This window comes from Lycorma delicatula, chromosome 2, assembly GCF_047948215.1.
Source record: "Lycorma delicatula isolate Av1 chromosome 2, ASM4794821v1, whole genome shotgun sequence".
Lineage (NCBI taxonomy): Eukaryota > Metazoa > Arthropoda > Insecta > Hemiptera > Fulgoridae > Lycorma > Lycorma delicatula.
The window spans coordinates 18,975,524-18,990,313 of record NC_134456.1 but is presented as its reverse complement, the minus strand read 5'-3'; the positions used below and the strand labels follow the sequence as shown (position 1 = coordinate 18,990,313).

At 34.0% G+C, this 14,790-nt stretch overlaps 1 protein-coding gene across 1 annotated transcript in view; it reads left to right on the top strand.

Annotated features, from left to right (window-relative positions):
- The first annotated feature begins 7,293 nt into the window (after positions 1-7,293).
- Positions 7,294-14,790, top strand: part of Tmem18 (transmembrane protein 18) — a 58,050-nt gene continuing 50,553 nt past the window's right edge. Inside the window, exon 1 of the mRNA XM_075358395.1 lies at positions 7,294-7,633. Within this exon, the coding sequence (XP_075214510.1) occupies positions 7,574-7,633 (60 nt within the window). The 5' untranslated portion in view covers positions 7,294-7,573. The remainder of the gene's footprint in view (positions 7,634-14,790) is intronic.

Sequence of the window (14,790 nt, the reverse complement as noted above, 5' to 3'; positions counted from 1 at the left end):
GCAACTTTGTGAAAGACATAATAAGTGAGCTCTGACTAAAACTCTTCATGATAGATAATCAGAAGAATCTCATCATAGATAATCAGAAGAATCTCATAACTCAAGAGTGCGTGGGTCAAGCTAGCTTCAGATAGCCTGTTTATTAGGTATTAAACACACAAATAAATGTATGTACAGTTTGTATTTAACCAATGTATTACAGTTTGTTTTTAACCAATACAACAATTAATGAGGTAATACCTAAAATAACTTCAAAAGAAGGAAAGATTTTAAGCTTGACTAATTTATGTACTTATTATAACCTTAAAAATTCTGTAGACTTAAGTAAGATTTTTCATAGATAATTTAAAATACCATTAAGGTGGGATTTAATATTGTTATTTAACTTGATTTCAATCTGGTAAATTTGTGGTTTAATAGTTGCATACAAAAATTGTTCAGTCAATTTGGAATTGATCAGACAAATTTTCTTTTTCATGTAATTGTTATTTCCCAAAAATGAGAATAAACATATTGCCTACAGATACAATGATATAGCTTATCATTTGAAAACTACGATTCAAAATTTTAATAGAATAAAATTAAAATTGTAGTAGAACTAGTTTTAATAGTTAAAAATTAATGGACATTCTGATCATACTATTAAGTCTAGTATCTCAATATTTCATGTTTGATTGGTGTTTTAGAAAACTCATTGACTGACTTCTCATTGGCTTTTTAAAAATAAAACAAAAAATACATTTTTAAAAAAAGATTGCTTAGAAATAAAAAAGGGAGATAAAATATTTCACTGTCATAATCCATACCAATACACAAATTCAAAATTATTATGAAACCACCTTACATGTCAGTATAACCTAATCATGAGTGATATTGGAAATATTGTAACTGGCAGTTTCATCAACAAATTACAGCCAAACTTACAATTCACTGCATAATATAAATACAGTAGATCACCTATTTAACCATATCCAAAGCAAAAAACAAGCATTATTCAGACTATATTATTACAAGGTGTTCAACTTAAAAGAAGCCCCATCACTTAGTTTATAAATAATAGTTCACTGGCAAACTCGTACATAATAATTTACAGGTATTGAAAATGATATCCATCCACTTCTATGCTCTGACAACATGTTTGACCATGTTCCTGGCTACTTTTGTCAGCTATACCCTGTCTATTTCCTGGATGGTATTGGTAATGTTTATCTTCAATTCCTACAAGGTGCGTGGACTGCTTCTTTAAACAGTTTCTTTTATGTAAACCACAAAAAGAAGTTTGGACTAGTTAGATCAAGGGATCTTAGTAACCACAATCCTTTAGAAATGATTTTTCCACTGAAAAAATCCTATAACATCTCCATAATAGAGTGAACTGTATGGCAAGTTGTGCTGTCCTATTGCAACCAATAGTCACACTCATTCTCTTGCAGTAAGGCTATGAACTGTTTGATAATATCTTTGTAGACAGCAGTATCCACAGTTTTTTTCAAAAATAAGAGTCCTGTTATTTGTCACTTTGAAACACCACACCATAATACATCTACTTTTTGTGGGTGTAGCAGAAATTCAAAGAAAATTTGAGGATTTTCAGTACCCCAGGTCCAATAGTTCTGATTTTAACATACAAACCAAGGTGAAACCATGCTTCATCTGTGAAAACACTTGATTTAAAATGCTAATGTTACCTCCAATGAAGTTTTGAACTACATTGACAGTAGTGAACTTTTAGCATTAGTTAGATCATGGTAAACCTGCATTCAATATGGATAACATTTCAGCTTTCTCACTGCAGTGTGGGCTGAACCTTGTGAAATGTTCTTCCCATGTTTTACGGCTGCAATAGACAGGCAGCTTAGAGCAGTCGCAGTTGGCAGCAAAAGTACAGTCGACTTGTTGCCGGATTCAACTGCAATCGACTGCACCAAGCTGTCCTAATAGCAGTCAACTTCCTGCTGGCCCGACTGCAAGTCAACTGCACCTAGCTGCTTCGTTGTGTAAACAAAATTTTTTATGTGGAAAAAGGAAATTCTTCATTTGCAAAATGGATTTCAAGGAGGAAGCACTTCTTCTTCTGCTAATGCTATGTCGTAAACGATGTAGAAAATGCCGCAGTATGTGGGTGCATCCTATTTTACAATTAAAACAGCATGGACAATTTAATACTTTGTATCCTCAACTTCAACAAGATCAACAAAAGTTTTTCAACTACTTTCGTATGTCAGTTGCGTCGTTTGATGATTTAGCAAATATCTCGGGAAATAAGATACAATGGAAAGATACAATTATGAGGAAAAGTATTTCTTCTGCATAAAGAATTGCAGTTACTTTAAGGTGAGTAACACTTTATTTTTTAAATATTTTATTTTATGCCAATTGTACATAAAAATTTATTGGAAAATGTCAGAAATTATTGAAGATTGTGATTGTTCACTATTGACAGAATTGGGAGACAATGTTACAGTTTCTGTACTTGTATTTTTTGAAAGATTAGGTCTTGGACCATATGAATAACTAGAGGGCTCAGTGAAGTACCCTTTAATGTAATCATAAAAGTTATTGTTACCAATCTGTGAATATGAGGATGGTTGGTTGGCCTGTGAAAGCAGTGTGTGATGTGTTGATTGGTTCAACATGTTTTGCGTCGCATATGGGTGTGAGTATTGACAGGACGATACGTTATTTTCAGAGAACAGTATTTTGTATTTTTTAAAACTTGTAAAATGTCAGCCTTAGCATCTAATTTATAGCTGTCAGAAATCTTCTTGAAATTGCCACACAAAGCTAAAAGGAATAATTTGTCATCATCTGGTTCATAATTTTGACATGCATTTTGATTATTTAATTTCATGTTAATATTAGCCGTCAATTATTCGATTAAATTATCTTCTTTCTATGCACTGACTCGCTTGCAATTTCTTTTAGATTTTTTTTGGCTCAGCTGAATCCTCTGCCATCTGCCTGTATTATCATCATAAAAACTGTCCGTAACAGCTTTCTCTTCAGCCAGTGGTAGCAAGAATGACAATTGGTGAAAATATACGTATTGCTGTATTTTGTTTGCTCCTGAACCAGTTTTAATTTTTCTTGTTTCTGCGACATACCTGTTGAAACTGTCTCTCAACACTTTCCATTTATTTTGTAGTTCTTTACCTGTAATAAAACAAACTCATAGAAGTATATATACTTGCACTGTAAAATCTGCATATTTTAATTCACATATAAAATTAGATTTAAATTGTGTAACAAAATAAAATTACAATTCACAGTTCTTAAAGTGTGCATGGTAATTTTGTATTTTTACTTTACAGATACTTGACAACAGGGAACACCTTCATTGAATTAGAATATACCTACAGGATTGCTGCATCAACAATAAGAGAAACAGTGAAAGATGTTTGTGAAAAGATTTGGATCTACATGAAGGGTATATGTTTCATACCTTTTACTGAAGAAAACTGGAGAAATATTACAAATAGTTTCTGCAAACATGCAAACTTTCCCAACTGCCTGGGTGCCATCGATAGTAAACATATAAGAATTATAAAGCCAACGGATAGTGGTTCCTTATATTATAATTATAAGCACTATTTTTCTTTGGTTTTGATGGCCGTTTGTGACAGTGATTATAAGTTCACATTACATAGACATTGGAGAATATGGAACACACACCGATTCAGCAGTTTTTGAAAACAGTGCATTCTTTAAAAAAATACAACAAAAAAAATTAAATATTCCGGCCCCCAGAAATATAACAACTTCAGAACCATCTTTACCAAATGTGTTTGTTGCTGATGAAGCTTTTAGCTTACAAGAAAACATAATGCGCCCCTTTGGAGGAAAGCATTTGTCTGAGAAAAAAATAATTTTTAACTATCGCATGTCACATACACGAAGATTAATTGAATGTACATTCAGTATACTCTCAAATAAATGGCGTATATTTCATCGACCACTAAATGTATCTGTCGACTTTTCAAAAATTATAGTTAAAGCGTGCTGTACACTTCAGTACTTTGTGCGAGAGAGAGATGGTTTCTGATTTGAAGATTTTTTAAGCCTCATGGGCTTTGAAGACATGGAACAACTGCAAGAATTTGTCCAGCAAGGAGGGCCAATTCTAAATTCAATCTGGGACAAATTCGCTGAATACTTTGTAAGCGAAGAAGGAAAGTGAGATTGGAAATGGAGTTTAATTTAAGTTTAAACTGTAAGTCTGAATACAAAATAAATATACTAATAATAAAATGTTTGTTAACTTACCAATTGCATTTTTTTCTTTTACTGATTTTTCATTAAAATCTAGTACAAAGTTTTGACATATATCCACCCATGCGTTGTTTTTCCTTATTTTATCACTATTTAACTCACTTTTATAATGGCAAATACACTCATAGTTTTTTACTTCACAAATGAATAATTCTATATCTAAATTTTCAATATCAGCCATTTTTCAAGAAGACCAAATGCAAGACAAGACTAGTGTCAAAGCTGTACTGGTGGAGAAGCCAATGTAACTAGTCACATTGTACGTGAGTAGTGGAGAGAGCAGTCGAAGCGGACTGCTGGGATCGGTCTGTGTAAGGCCGATCGACTGCTCTGTTGCAGTTGGCAGCAGGGCGAAACTTGACTTCACATCCTGACTGCAACCTGACTGCTCATAACGTCCGTGTATTGCGAATGTGATTTTATTATTAAAAATGCAATCTGTCCAACTGCAGCAGCTTGTAGCTGTCGACCCCAACTGCTCTGAGCTGCCCGTCTATTGCTGCCCTTAATCTTTGCAAAGATTATGAGGAGATCTTGTAACTGCTGCTTTAATGTTCTGTTCAACCTGCATCATTAAAAGTGACTTGTGTCAGTTTGTGTTTCTGGTATAAACCAAACCTGTTTCACAGAATTTTTTAATTAACTTCTTTTTAATAAATTTTCAGCGGTGCTTCCTTTTCCTTTTCAAATTTCTCCCTGAACTTTCACTGATACACAACATGAGATTTTGTCACTAAATAAGCTTCCATCACAAATACACTTTCAACAGTTAACTGCATTTTAATAAACAACATCAATTATACACTTTGTTCAAAAGCCTACACTTGATACAGATTGGCAATACTTAAATCTGCAGGCGTGAAACAGTCCTTCCCACTCCAGGTCCAGTCATATTTTGTACATTGTTTTATCCATCTCACACCAATATATGTATTTTAACAAAAATATGCATTTAATATAAATTACTGAGTGATAGAGCCTCTTTTAAGGAAAAACATGACAATAAAAATATTAAAACAATTCTTGATTTGAAGTTTCATTGATAGGAAATTACTCTAATTTACCAAAGATCTAACAAGTTCTACATTATTTTCATGAAAGTTGACAGGGAAGGTTGCACATAAATTATAATAACAAATTGAACCAAATTTATGGTAAATAATTTTAAACATTTTGCCAAAACAGTATTGTGCGTGTGTGCGCGCGCGCGCCCGAGTGTGAAGTAACTGGTTACTCAAGTTTAGGTCTCTAAAGTTTTCTTTCTATTTTTCCTCTAGTCTATATTTCAGTACCACAGATTGCTACACTCAATACAAATATTTTAAATAGTTCTTTCTAATTGTTAGATCTATGTTTGACACTAGATTTATTTTCTATATAAAATTTCTCCTTGATTGAGCTCTCTGCTTTTGATGTAAAAAACAGCATATGTAGTTTTACTTTGCACCATAAATAGTAGTTTACAACCTAAATAATGAAATTTTTCCACTTCATATATTTTTCCACTTCAGTTTTCTATGTATATATATATACAAACAACTGCAGAAAAGACTGTTGTATGTTAGGTTAAGTGCTCAGAGAATACTGGTTACCAGCTTGCTGAACAAGCAGTAACCTGTCATGAGAAACATTCTGTTGTATAAAGTTTCACAGTTTTCGTAGTAGCCGCTGAAGTCGGCAGCACTGTGTTGTCAACCTGTGCATTACCTGCTAGCAGGATGCTTTGTGTATTCCTGCTTATTTGTTGTTATTGCTTGGTTGCCTTTGTATTGACAACTCTTGTTATAGCTTCATTCCCATTTATTACAATTAAAGTAATAGTAATTTAAGAAAAGGAACAAGAGGCTGAAAGAACATGGAAATTTGTGTATTAAGTGGGAGAAAGTGGAAAGAGATGCCAATGTTAATAAAAGTTGCATATGTAAGAACCCCAGAAATAGTGAATTTGGATATAAAAGGAAATGTATAGACTATCAATAAAGCAAAGTGATGAAATGTGCATCATATCATATAAGTGATTAAAGAATGTTAATATTTTGTTTTCTAGGTATACAACATCTGTATTTTCATTTGAAGCCAAACAGGGTATGATCACATTCTAAACCTAGAATTTTTTTTATTCATATGATATTCTTGAAATCTCAATATGTCTAATACAGTGTTCTTGGCTCGGGATGCGTAGGCAGTTGCGCCTTGTGTTTATGTAATTGTTATATAAACATGTGTTTGTTATAATAAATTGTAATAAACACATAATTGTTATATAAATTGTGTAATAAAAAATTGTTCATCTTCATTCAATTTTGGAAGTAGTTGGTGATACTCGCCGTATATTTTTCAATAAAAACGAAAACTATACAGCAAAGATACTGAAAAGTATCTTATAAATGCTCTTCTTTAAAATAAATTGTCTTTCATCTAATCCTACCTAAGGATGTGCTTTATTTGTAGCAGCTAGGCTTCCAATCCACAGAGCAAGAAATTGTAGGATAATTAATAAAATGTAAAAAAGATAGGAATAACAACGAAATAAGAATCTAGAAAGGGTAAGATCTTCTGGAGGCAAATTTAGGTAGGTATATTTAGGAAACAAGTAAGTTTGAACTTTTTCCTTCTAAATTTCATAATGCTTAACTGTGTTAGCTACACCATAAATATGTTAATTTTTGCCGTCAGAGTTCATGATATTGTAAATCACATTGGTTCAAAAGTATTCGTTGTTATATCACTTTATAATAATTTAACAGAAAAAATCTGTTATAATTCAGAGCTATGGATTATTATTTGAAGTAATGTCAATAAAATAATATTAATATCACTTAAATTTCGTAAACTCTGTTATTGTAAAAGTTCCTAATCTCCATTGTTTCTGTTTACAAGCTAAAAAATTTAAATGTGTGAAAACAATTTAATTTTTGGTGAATTTTATTTATATGAATATAAAATATATATTTTTTTATTTTGAATATTATACATTCAAATACTTTTTTTAATTTTGTTTTTTATGCTGATTGTATGACCATAACCAAAGTGGTATGATACGTACAAAGTATTGAACGATGAAAAACAAACAGTAACGCAATCGGAACACGGTTATTGTACGAAGGAAGGGTAGGAGGAAGACCACGATAAACGATTGGTGAACCAGCAATCTGGTAAGGTAGTTGAGTCGGTGGTATCGTGTAGAGGAAAGTAGCTGTTTTTCTGTTGCCGTTGAGGTGGTGAGGCAAACTTTTGTTAAGCGTGTTGGTTGCTGCTGTTTGTTTTTTTTTTATAATACAAACTTATTTCGTGCAATGTAAATATGACTGTTACTGAAAACGAATATGTAACGGATTTCAATTTTTGGATTTTTCTTAGTAATGTAAGTTTACTTTATTAATAGCAAACTTAATTTAATAATGATTTAAGTTCTATTTGTTGTTTATTATAATTGTATTGACAGCGACTACTGGTTTTCATTTTTTGAGTACAAATGTTTAAATAATTTTATTGCTACATTTCTCTTGTATCTTATTTTGTTTTGCTACTACTGATGATGTCATGGTATATAATGACAGATTAAAAACGAACCAATTTTAAAGAATAGACATACCAACAATTTATTGCAAAATGAACATTGTTTTTAGTTTTTTGTATGTTATGCTTAGTCTTGCATAGTTTCTTTGGTTTAGAAATGTACTCTGAAAGTTTATTTTTAGTATATTTGATAAATAAATTGACTGTAGTTTTTTCTCTTAAATCATACTTTATGTTCTCTATTAAATTCTACTTTAAAATTATTGTTATTGCTGTTGACAGTTTTCTGGGATTAATTCCTACTGCCAAAGTTTATTTTGTTTTTAGTACAGCTTTTAACCATTTTTAATATTCCACATTTATGAAGGTTGTTTATTATTAGACCAATACTGTATGAATAGCGTAAACTTAGCTTAGTATCCTACTGAAGAATGAGGTTATAAGCCTTTCTGTGTAGGTGTGTTCTCGAGTAGAATGAGCAATCTTATAGCACATTGCTTTCCTGTATAGTGGTAAAACATGCTTGGTGCAGATTTAATTAATAATTTGAAATACTACAAAGATTTCTGGTTGGTGAAAACTATTTCTTAAAAAGTTTAGAAAGTATTAGCACAGTAGTTGTAAGCTGGGAAGTTATATGTAGTGTTTGTACTACTAATAGTACAGTGGCAGGAATAATGTATTGTAACAGGTCATAGGTTGTGAGAAGGCAGTTGCTTGACCAGTATTATATCTCTGCCCTGTCCATCAACTGAGCTTCCTAAACTTTGAGAAGTAATAGTTATTTTTATCATGGTGTTCTTGAAATTTGTGTGGTAGTATAAATAAGGTTTGCCTTGAGGTTGATTTGATTCTTACATTGCTACTATTGTGCATTATACAAAAGCATTGGCAGACATTGGTAACTACATTCATCTGAAATTATGGAATGTAGCAAGTTCTTCCCTCTCAGGAGTATATATAATTGGATAAATATTTATCTATCTTTCAGTAAAGAGTGTATAGAAAATTAATGTATCACCCAATATTTTTAATCATCACATTAAATAAGTGCTATTTTACAAATGCAGTCAGTGCATCAGTTTAATCTGATGAAAGAAAATGTGTGAAATGTTTGAGTGTTTAAAAATTGGTCATCAGTTTTTTAACAAAATGTTGACCTGTGTGCTGGAGTAGTAGTACTTTCATATTTTAGGTCCTGGGTTCTATTCCCTGTCAGGCATGACATTTTTCATGTTACAAAATTTCTATTCCATATTTCCATGAACAAGGTCAAGTGTATGTAATGAATTAATCACAAGCCAGAAAATAATTTGATTAAAGTGATCAGTCAAATTAAAAAAAGATTCTTGATTTGTATTTGTCCATGATTGAGTTTTTATAATTATAATAAAAATGAAATACATATTGCAGAGAAAAATTATCCTCTTGTTTAAGTATTTTTATTGCCATTATGATATTACTAAATAATGGTAATTTTTAAGTATATTTTTTGGTTTGGTTTTTTTTATATAAATTTATACAACCTTCTTTGTACATTAGAAAACTAATATGGTACTACTTTATATATTATGAATTTAACATGGAATAAAGATTTTTTTAAGATGTTTGTTTTAATAGTTTTCAATTTTTGTTTTTCATGGAAAAAAGTTGTGAATTTTATTGCTAATTTCAGCTTGTTGTTTACTTGATATCACTTTCAAGATGAAATCAAAAGACTTTAATGTATAATTTTTTTTTATGTCCAACATTTTCAGGTATGCATGTGTAGCTTTCATCACCAATCAATCACTGTTAGTAATTATGATTAACAATGTTTCTCATTTATTTTATCTTGGAAGAGATTTATTAGACTCTGTTTTTTATAAAAATTTAGTTGCTTGTAATATGGTATCTATATTTCCAAGTAAAAGTGAATTGTTAATAATGCATGAATTTCTTACTCCTACTTGTCATGTAACTGTGTCTGATTACAGTTATTTTTTTTCTAGTAAGCATTTCAGTAGAACTTTCTTTTCATAATTTATACCATTAAAAAATGTTACTGACCACACTTTAATGAAAAATATAGACGTTTTAAGTATAAACATTATTTCTTCTTATATGAAGATGTTTGATTGTCTATCCATTTTCCAGAGCCTAACCCATATCCTACTTCTGATTTCATAGGAATTTAATTTATAAGGCATTTTCGGTGATCACAGTTGTGTCCTGGGAATTAATGAATAGGCATTCAAATAAATTTTCCATATAAATAATATGACATCAAGCACGCTATTTCTTTAATTTTATAAAGAAATAAAAAAAGTACTTGTGAGAAGAATAATGACTATTGTTTCTTTGTATTTATTTTGAAACAAATCAAATCATGTTGAAGGTATATCTGTATAGGAAATTTACTTTTACCAATTTTTATAAGTTCTGATAATCATAATTTACGAAGGTTACTGAGTATGTATGCAATTAATGTCTATACTATGTGAATTATTACATTAATTTAGTAGTATTAAAACTGAAACGTAGGATCTGTAAATTTTTGTTAAAACTTGTAGAAATAGTAATGTATCATATGAAATAGTTATAAGATGATGATGTCTTAAAATACAGGCATTGTTAAACCATATCATTGTAGGTGGGTGATTATACAGTATGAGTGAAAAGTCTCTTTACATATTAATAGTGTAGTAAAGTTAGATATGTATATAAACATTGTTATGAATTCAAAAACCAGTACATTTCAACATTTATGTTTGTTACCATTAAAATTTATTGTGAACAACATTGTTACAAAGGTTCAAGGTTCATTTATTGGTTTGGAAACAGTTCATTTAGCCATATGCTGACACCCACAGCAAAATGTGGTGGAGCGCTATCTTGAAGTGTAATGATGTCAGCTATTCCTCTTGCCCTTAATTCTAGAAGCAACTATGTGTTAATCATGTGAAAATAGCTGTGTTGGTTCACAGAACCATATGGTCCAAGCACATAGTCTGCTGTTATCCCTGCCCAAATTATAACATGCGGTGGATTGCACTCTATTTCCTCATAAAAGTTCGGATTATCCTTAGCCCAAAAAAAGATGTTATGATTTCATGAGCTATGATTAATCACACACTCGTCAGAGAACATAACATTTTTTGATTATTTGCTTGTGGAAAGTATGCGAGCAGCATTACACATGCATTCACACGTTCCAAGTCACAATCACTCAACTCATTCTCTGAGGATGGCCAAAAACATGAAACATTCAAGTCTTTCTGTATGTGGTCTTGCATAGTCAATTGCAGAATGCCTAATTCTGCTGACCGCTTACAGGTTGACTTCATTGGAATCAATTGATTCCGCCACAGCAACACAAGTTTCGTTGTGAGTCATAGGCCTTCTGCTATGTGGTGCATCGAGAACACTTGTCACAAAGGTTTTCTTCTCCCATGCGAATATTGTTGGTCGTGATCGCAGTGGTTTTCCAAACCGCACAACGAAATTCCTCAAAATATCTGTCATTGTCTTCTTTGTGTTCTGACATCCATTAACCCATACAGAAATCACCAAACACTTCTTAACAGTGAAAGCACTTGTATCTGCCATGGTTTAATTCGAGACTGTCATGTCCTTTTGACACTATCTGAAGTGACATGTGCAGGACTCAGATTATGGCAGGAAATAATAGTAAAGAGTCAATCTGCTCAACAATAGTAAAAAATATACTGTTTTTTGTATTGCTTTGTATTCATAACAATGTTTATGTACATGTGTAACTCTATTATGCTATTAACATGTAAAGGGACTTTGCCCACACTGTACAACCCTAGGAAAGGTATAACCCAAGGAAGGTTGCCTATTTCGTTTTGCATCTGAAACCGAACCTGTTGTATGTTATTTTTTAATTAAAACGTCTTGCTACTCTTCGCTAGAATGCAGGCATTCGGAAATTTTTCTACGAGTACTTGACGTGATTCTTCAAATGATTCAGAACGAATGTAGGCCTAAACTCTAGCTTTCCTCTCTTGGATTGAATAAGGCATTTTTTTTTTGGGATGAGGGTAGGAATTCCATTTAGGAACGAAGTGTTGGACACGCTCACAGGTTCCGGTTGTTAATATGCGTATGTATACCTTTTTTCCTGTTTAGCCTCCGGGAATTACCGTTCAGTTATTACTGATTACATATCATTAGAGAATGATATGTATGAGTGTAAATAAAATGTACGCTTGTACAGTCTCAGTTCTATCATTCCTGAGATGTGTGGTTAATTGAAACCTAACCACCAAAGAACAGTGGTATTCACTATCTAGTATTCAAATCCGTATAAAAGTAACTGCCTTTACTAGGACTTGAACGCTGGAACTCTCGACTTTCAAATCAGCTGATTTGGGAAGACGCGTTCACCACTAGACCAGCCCGGTGGGTTACGTATGAATACGTGCACCCAACCACTTAACGTTCACCTCACCGACTCCCCTCCCGTAGCCGGACCCGCAATTAAGCATAACACAGCCTCGGGAGGTGCCTTTGAGCGAGTAGGATCGAGAGTCCCCGTGCATCATTACCGCCGCCAATCCACGCAAGCACGGACGAACGACGGCTCCACAGCTTCCCGGTCGTTTTGTTCTGATACTCTTGCCACAAGTCTAGATACCGCTGCAAAGTTGTTTCTTCTTGCCGGCATACAAGAGATCACACTGTCTGCGTCGATTGATCCCGTAACAGTCACACATTCTTTTCTTTCTTCGACCCACCTGGGACAGTCAAACACGACATGCCCAGGTTAGTCATTCGTACCACGGTAAGGGCAATCCGCATCCTCGGCTCTTCTTAGGCTTGCAAGATATTGTCGGAATACGCCGTGTTCGGTTAGGAACTGGGTAAGCCAAAAGTTCAGCTCAACAAATTTCCTCCCGATCCACGGCTCGATCTCTTTTATGAGCCTGTGCGTCCAACGTCCCTTGTTGCGCGTCCCATCATGTTTGCCATGCCTCTGTCAGTTCTTGTAGCTTCACGTTCTTACATGTTCCCTGCTAGATTTTTGTGCGTAGTTGTGCCAGCTGTTTCAATGGAAGAATACCTGTAACTACCAGGATTGCTTCGGTGGAAACCGATGAGTAAGACAAAGCCACCCTGAGCGCGGTTTTCCTTTGTAATCCTTCTAACTATCGCCTGTTGCGTTCCTTATTCAACGCCCTGGTCCAAGTCGGTCCCATACAGCAGTATGGAATTTATGACATGGCATACAAACTCCTTTTGGATGCCCTCGGTTTCGCCAAATTGCCCAAAACTTTCCAAGCTCTTGATGACCCCTCAGCCTTGGTGTGTGTCGGCCACCGGGATCGGTATAGGCGCAATCCTGCGCCGTCCCGCTTTGGCATCATCCTTAACTTCTCGCATGAGAGATGCAGGTTCCTCGTTAGCATCCATTTGTCGACCATTCTTGTCGCCCTACTCGCCAAATCGGCCATCTCTTGCTTAGTCCTTGCTGATACCACGAAAGCAAGGTAGTTCGCAAAAGCTGTCGGACTACTCCTTCAGGGTAAGACAGTCGTAACATTCCGTCAAATACAAGGTTCCAGAACAGAGCCTTGGGGCACCCCACACGTGACCCGAAACTCTTTCTCATCGTTGCCCATTTGCAAAATCAGGGGTCTGGTTTTTAAATACTGTTGTATTATCCTCCTAAGATAGCCGTGAATTCCCCACTCCCTTATCGCCTGAAATATGGATTCTTAGCTGAAGGAGTTGAAGGCGTTTTTAACGTCTGATAATATTACAACTGGAATTCTCCTAGTACGCCAGGTGCCAGCTGCTGCGTCAACAATGCGCATGACTTCCTTAACAGCATCGGTGGTGGACCGTCCCTCACGAAATCCATATTGATTGGGGCTTAGGCCTCCTCTTATATTAATGTCCGCCCGTATATCATTCTTTCTAAAAGCTTACAGTGATTGTTCGTAACTTACAAAGGTCTGTAAGAATCAGATGCATCATTAACTACCGGCTTTCTTAACAACACCAACTGAGATCTTTTCCAGATATCCGGTATTTGGTCATCAAGCAATATGTAATTCATTACATTAAGTAATTCTAAGGGAGCCACATCTACCAGTAGCCTTACTACTTCCACAGGGACTCCATCTGGCCCCGGACTTTTGTGAAGCTTCATCTTTATTTTTAATATTTTATTTTTTTATTTATTATTTTTTTTAAGGGCCTATTACTAATCTATCTCTACTTTAATATTTACTACTACTTCTGTCTATTCTTCCTATAGATCTGTAAGTCTCCTTTACTTCTTCTTTCCCTCTGCACTCACCTAACTTGCTCTGAATCATAAATCATAACCGACTAATTCAGTTATACAAATACTTCCTAACTTTATCCTATATTCTTTAAAATATCCTACTAACTTCTTCCTCCGTTTATCTCTCGTTTAGTAATTACAATTATCTTTAGTTCTTCTTTCCCTCTGCTTTCAGACCTATCTGTTTCTGAATCATAACTGATACACAAACATGTCCTTACCTTATCCTATATTTAACAGCAACAATTTTCTAACCTAATAATGACCACGCAACGGAAATTTTCCTTAGACACGGACATCTTCTCCTTCATCGTGTCCTTTACGCCCACGGAAATTATTACCTATCATTCTCTTTCGTAATTAGAATATCCTTAGCAAACCTACACAATTTACCATACGTGACCTTGTTACTGCATATGTCTCAATTCAAACCGTACATCTAATTCTCGTAATTGCCGCATGAACTGCCCTCCTCTCATCCTCATATTCCTCGTATACAAGGAGCACGTGTTCGGCAGTCTCCTCCAATTTACAACGCACACAATTGGGACTCGGCACCAATCCAAATCTGCTGAGCTTTCCATTGAAGTTACCATGACCGGTCAAAGCCTGTGTTACATAATGGACTGTAACAAGCCACTTCCTCTTGCAACGAAGTCTTACATCTGGGAAAATCGCGTACATGTATCTACCCTTCGTTGAAGCGT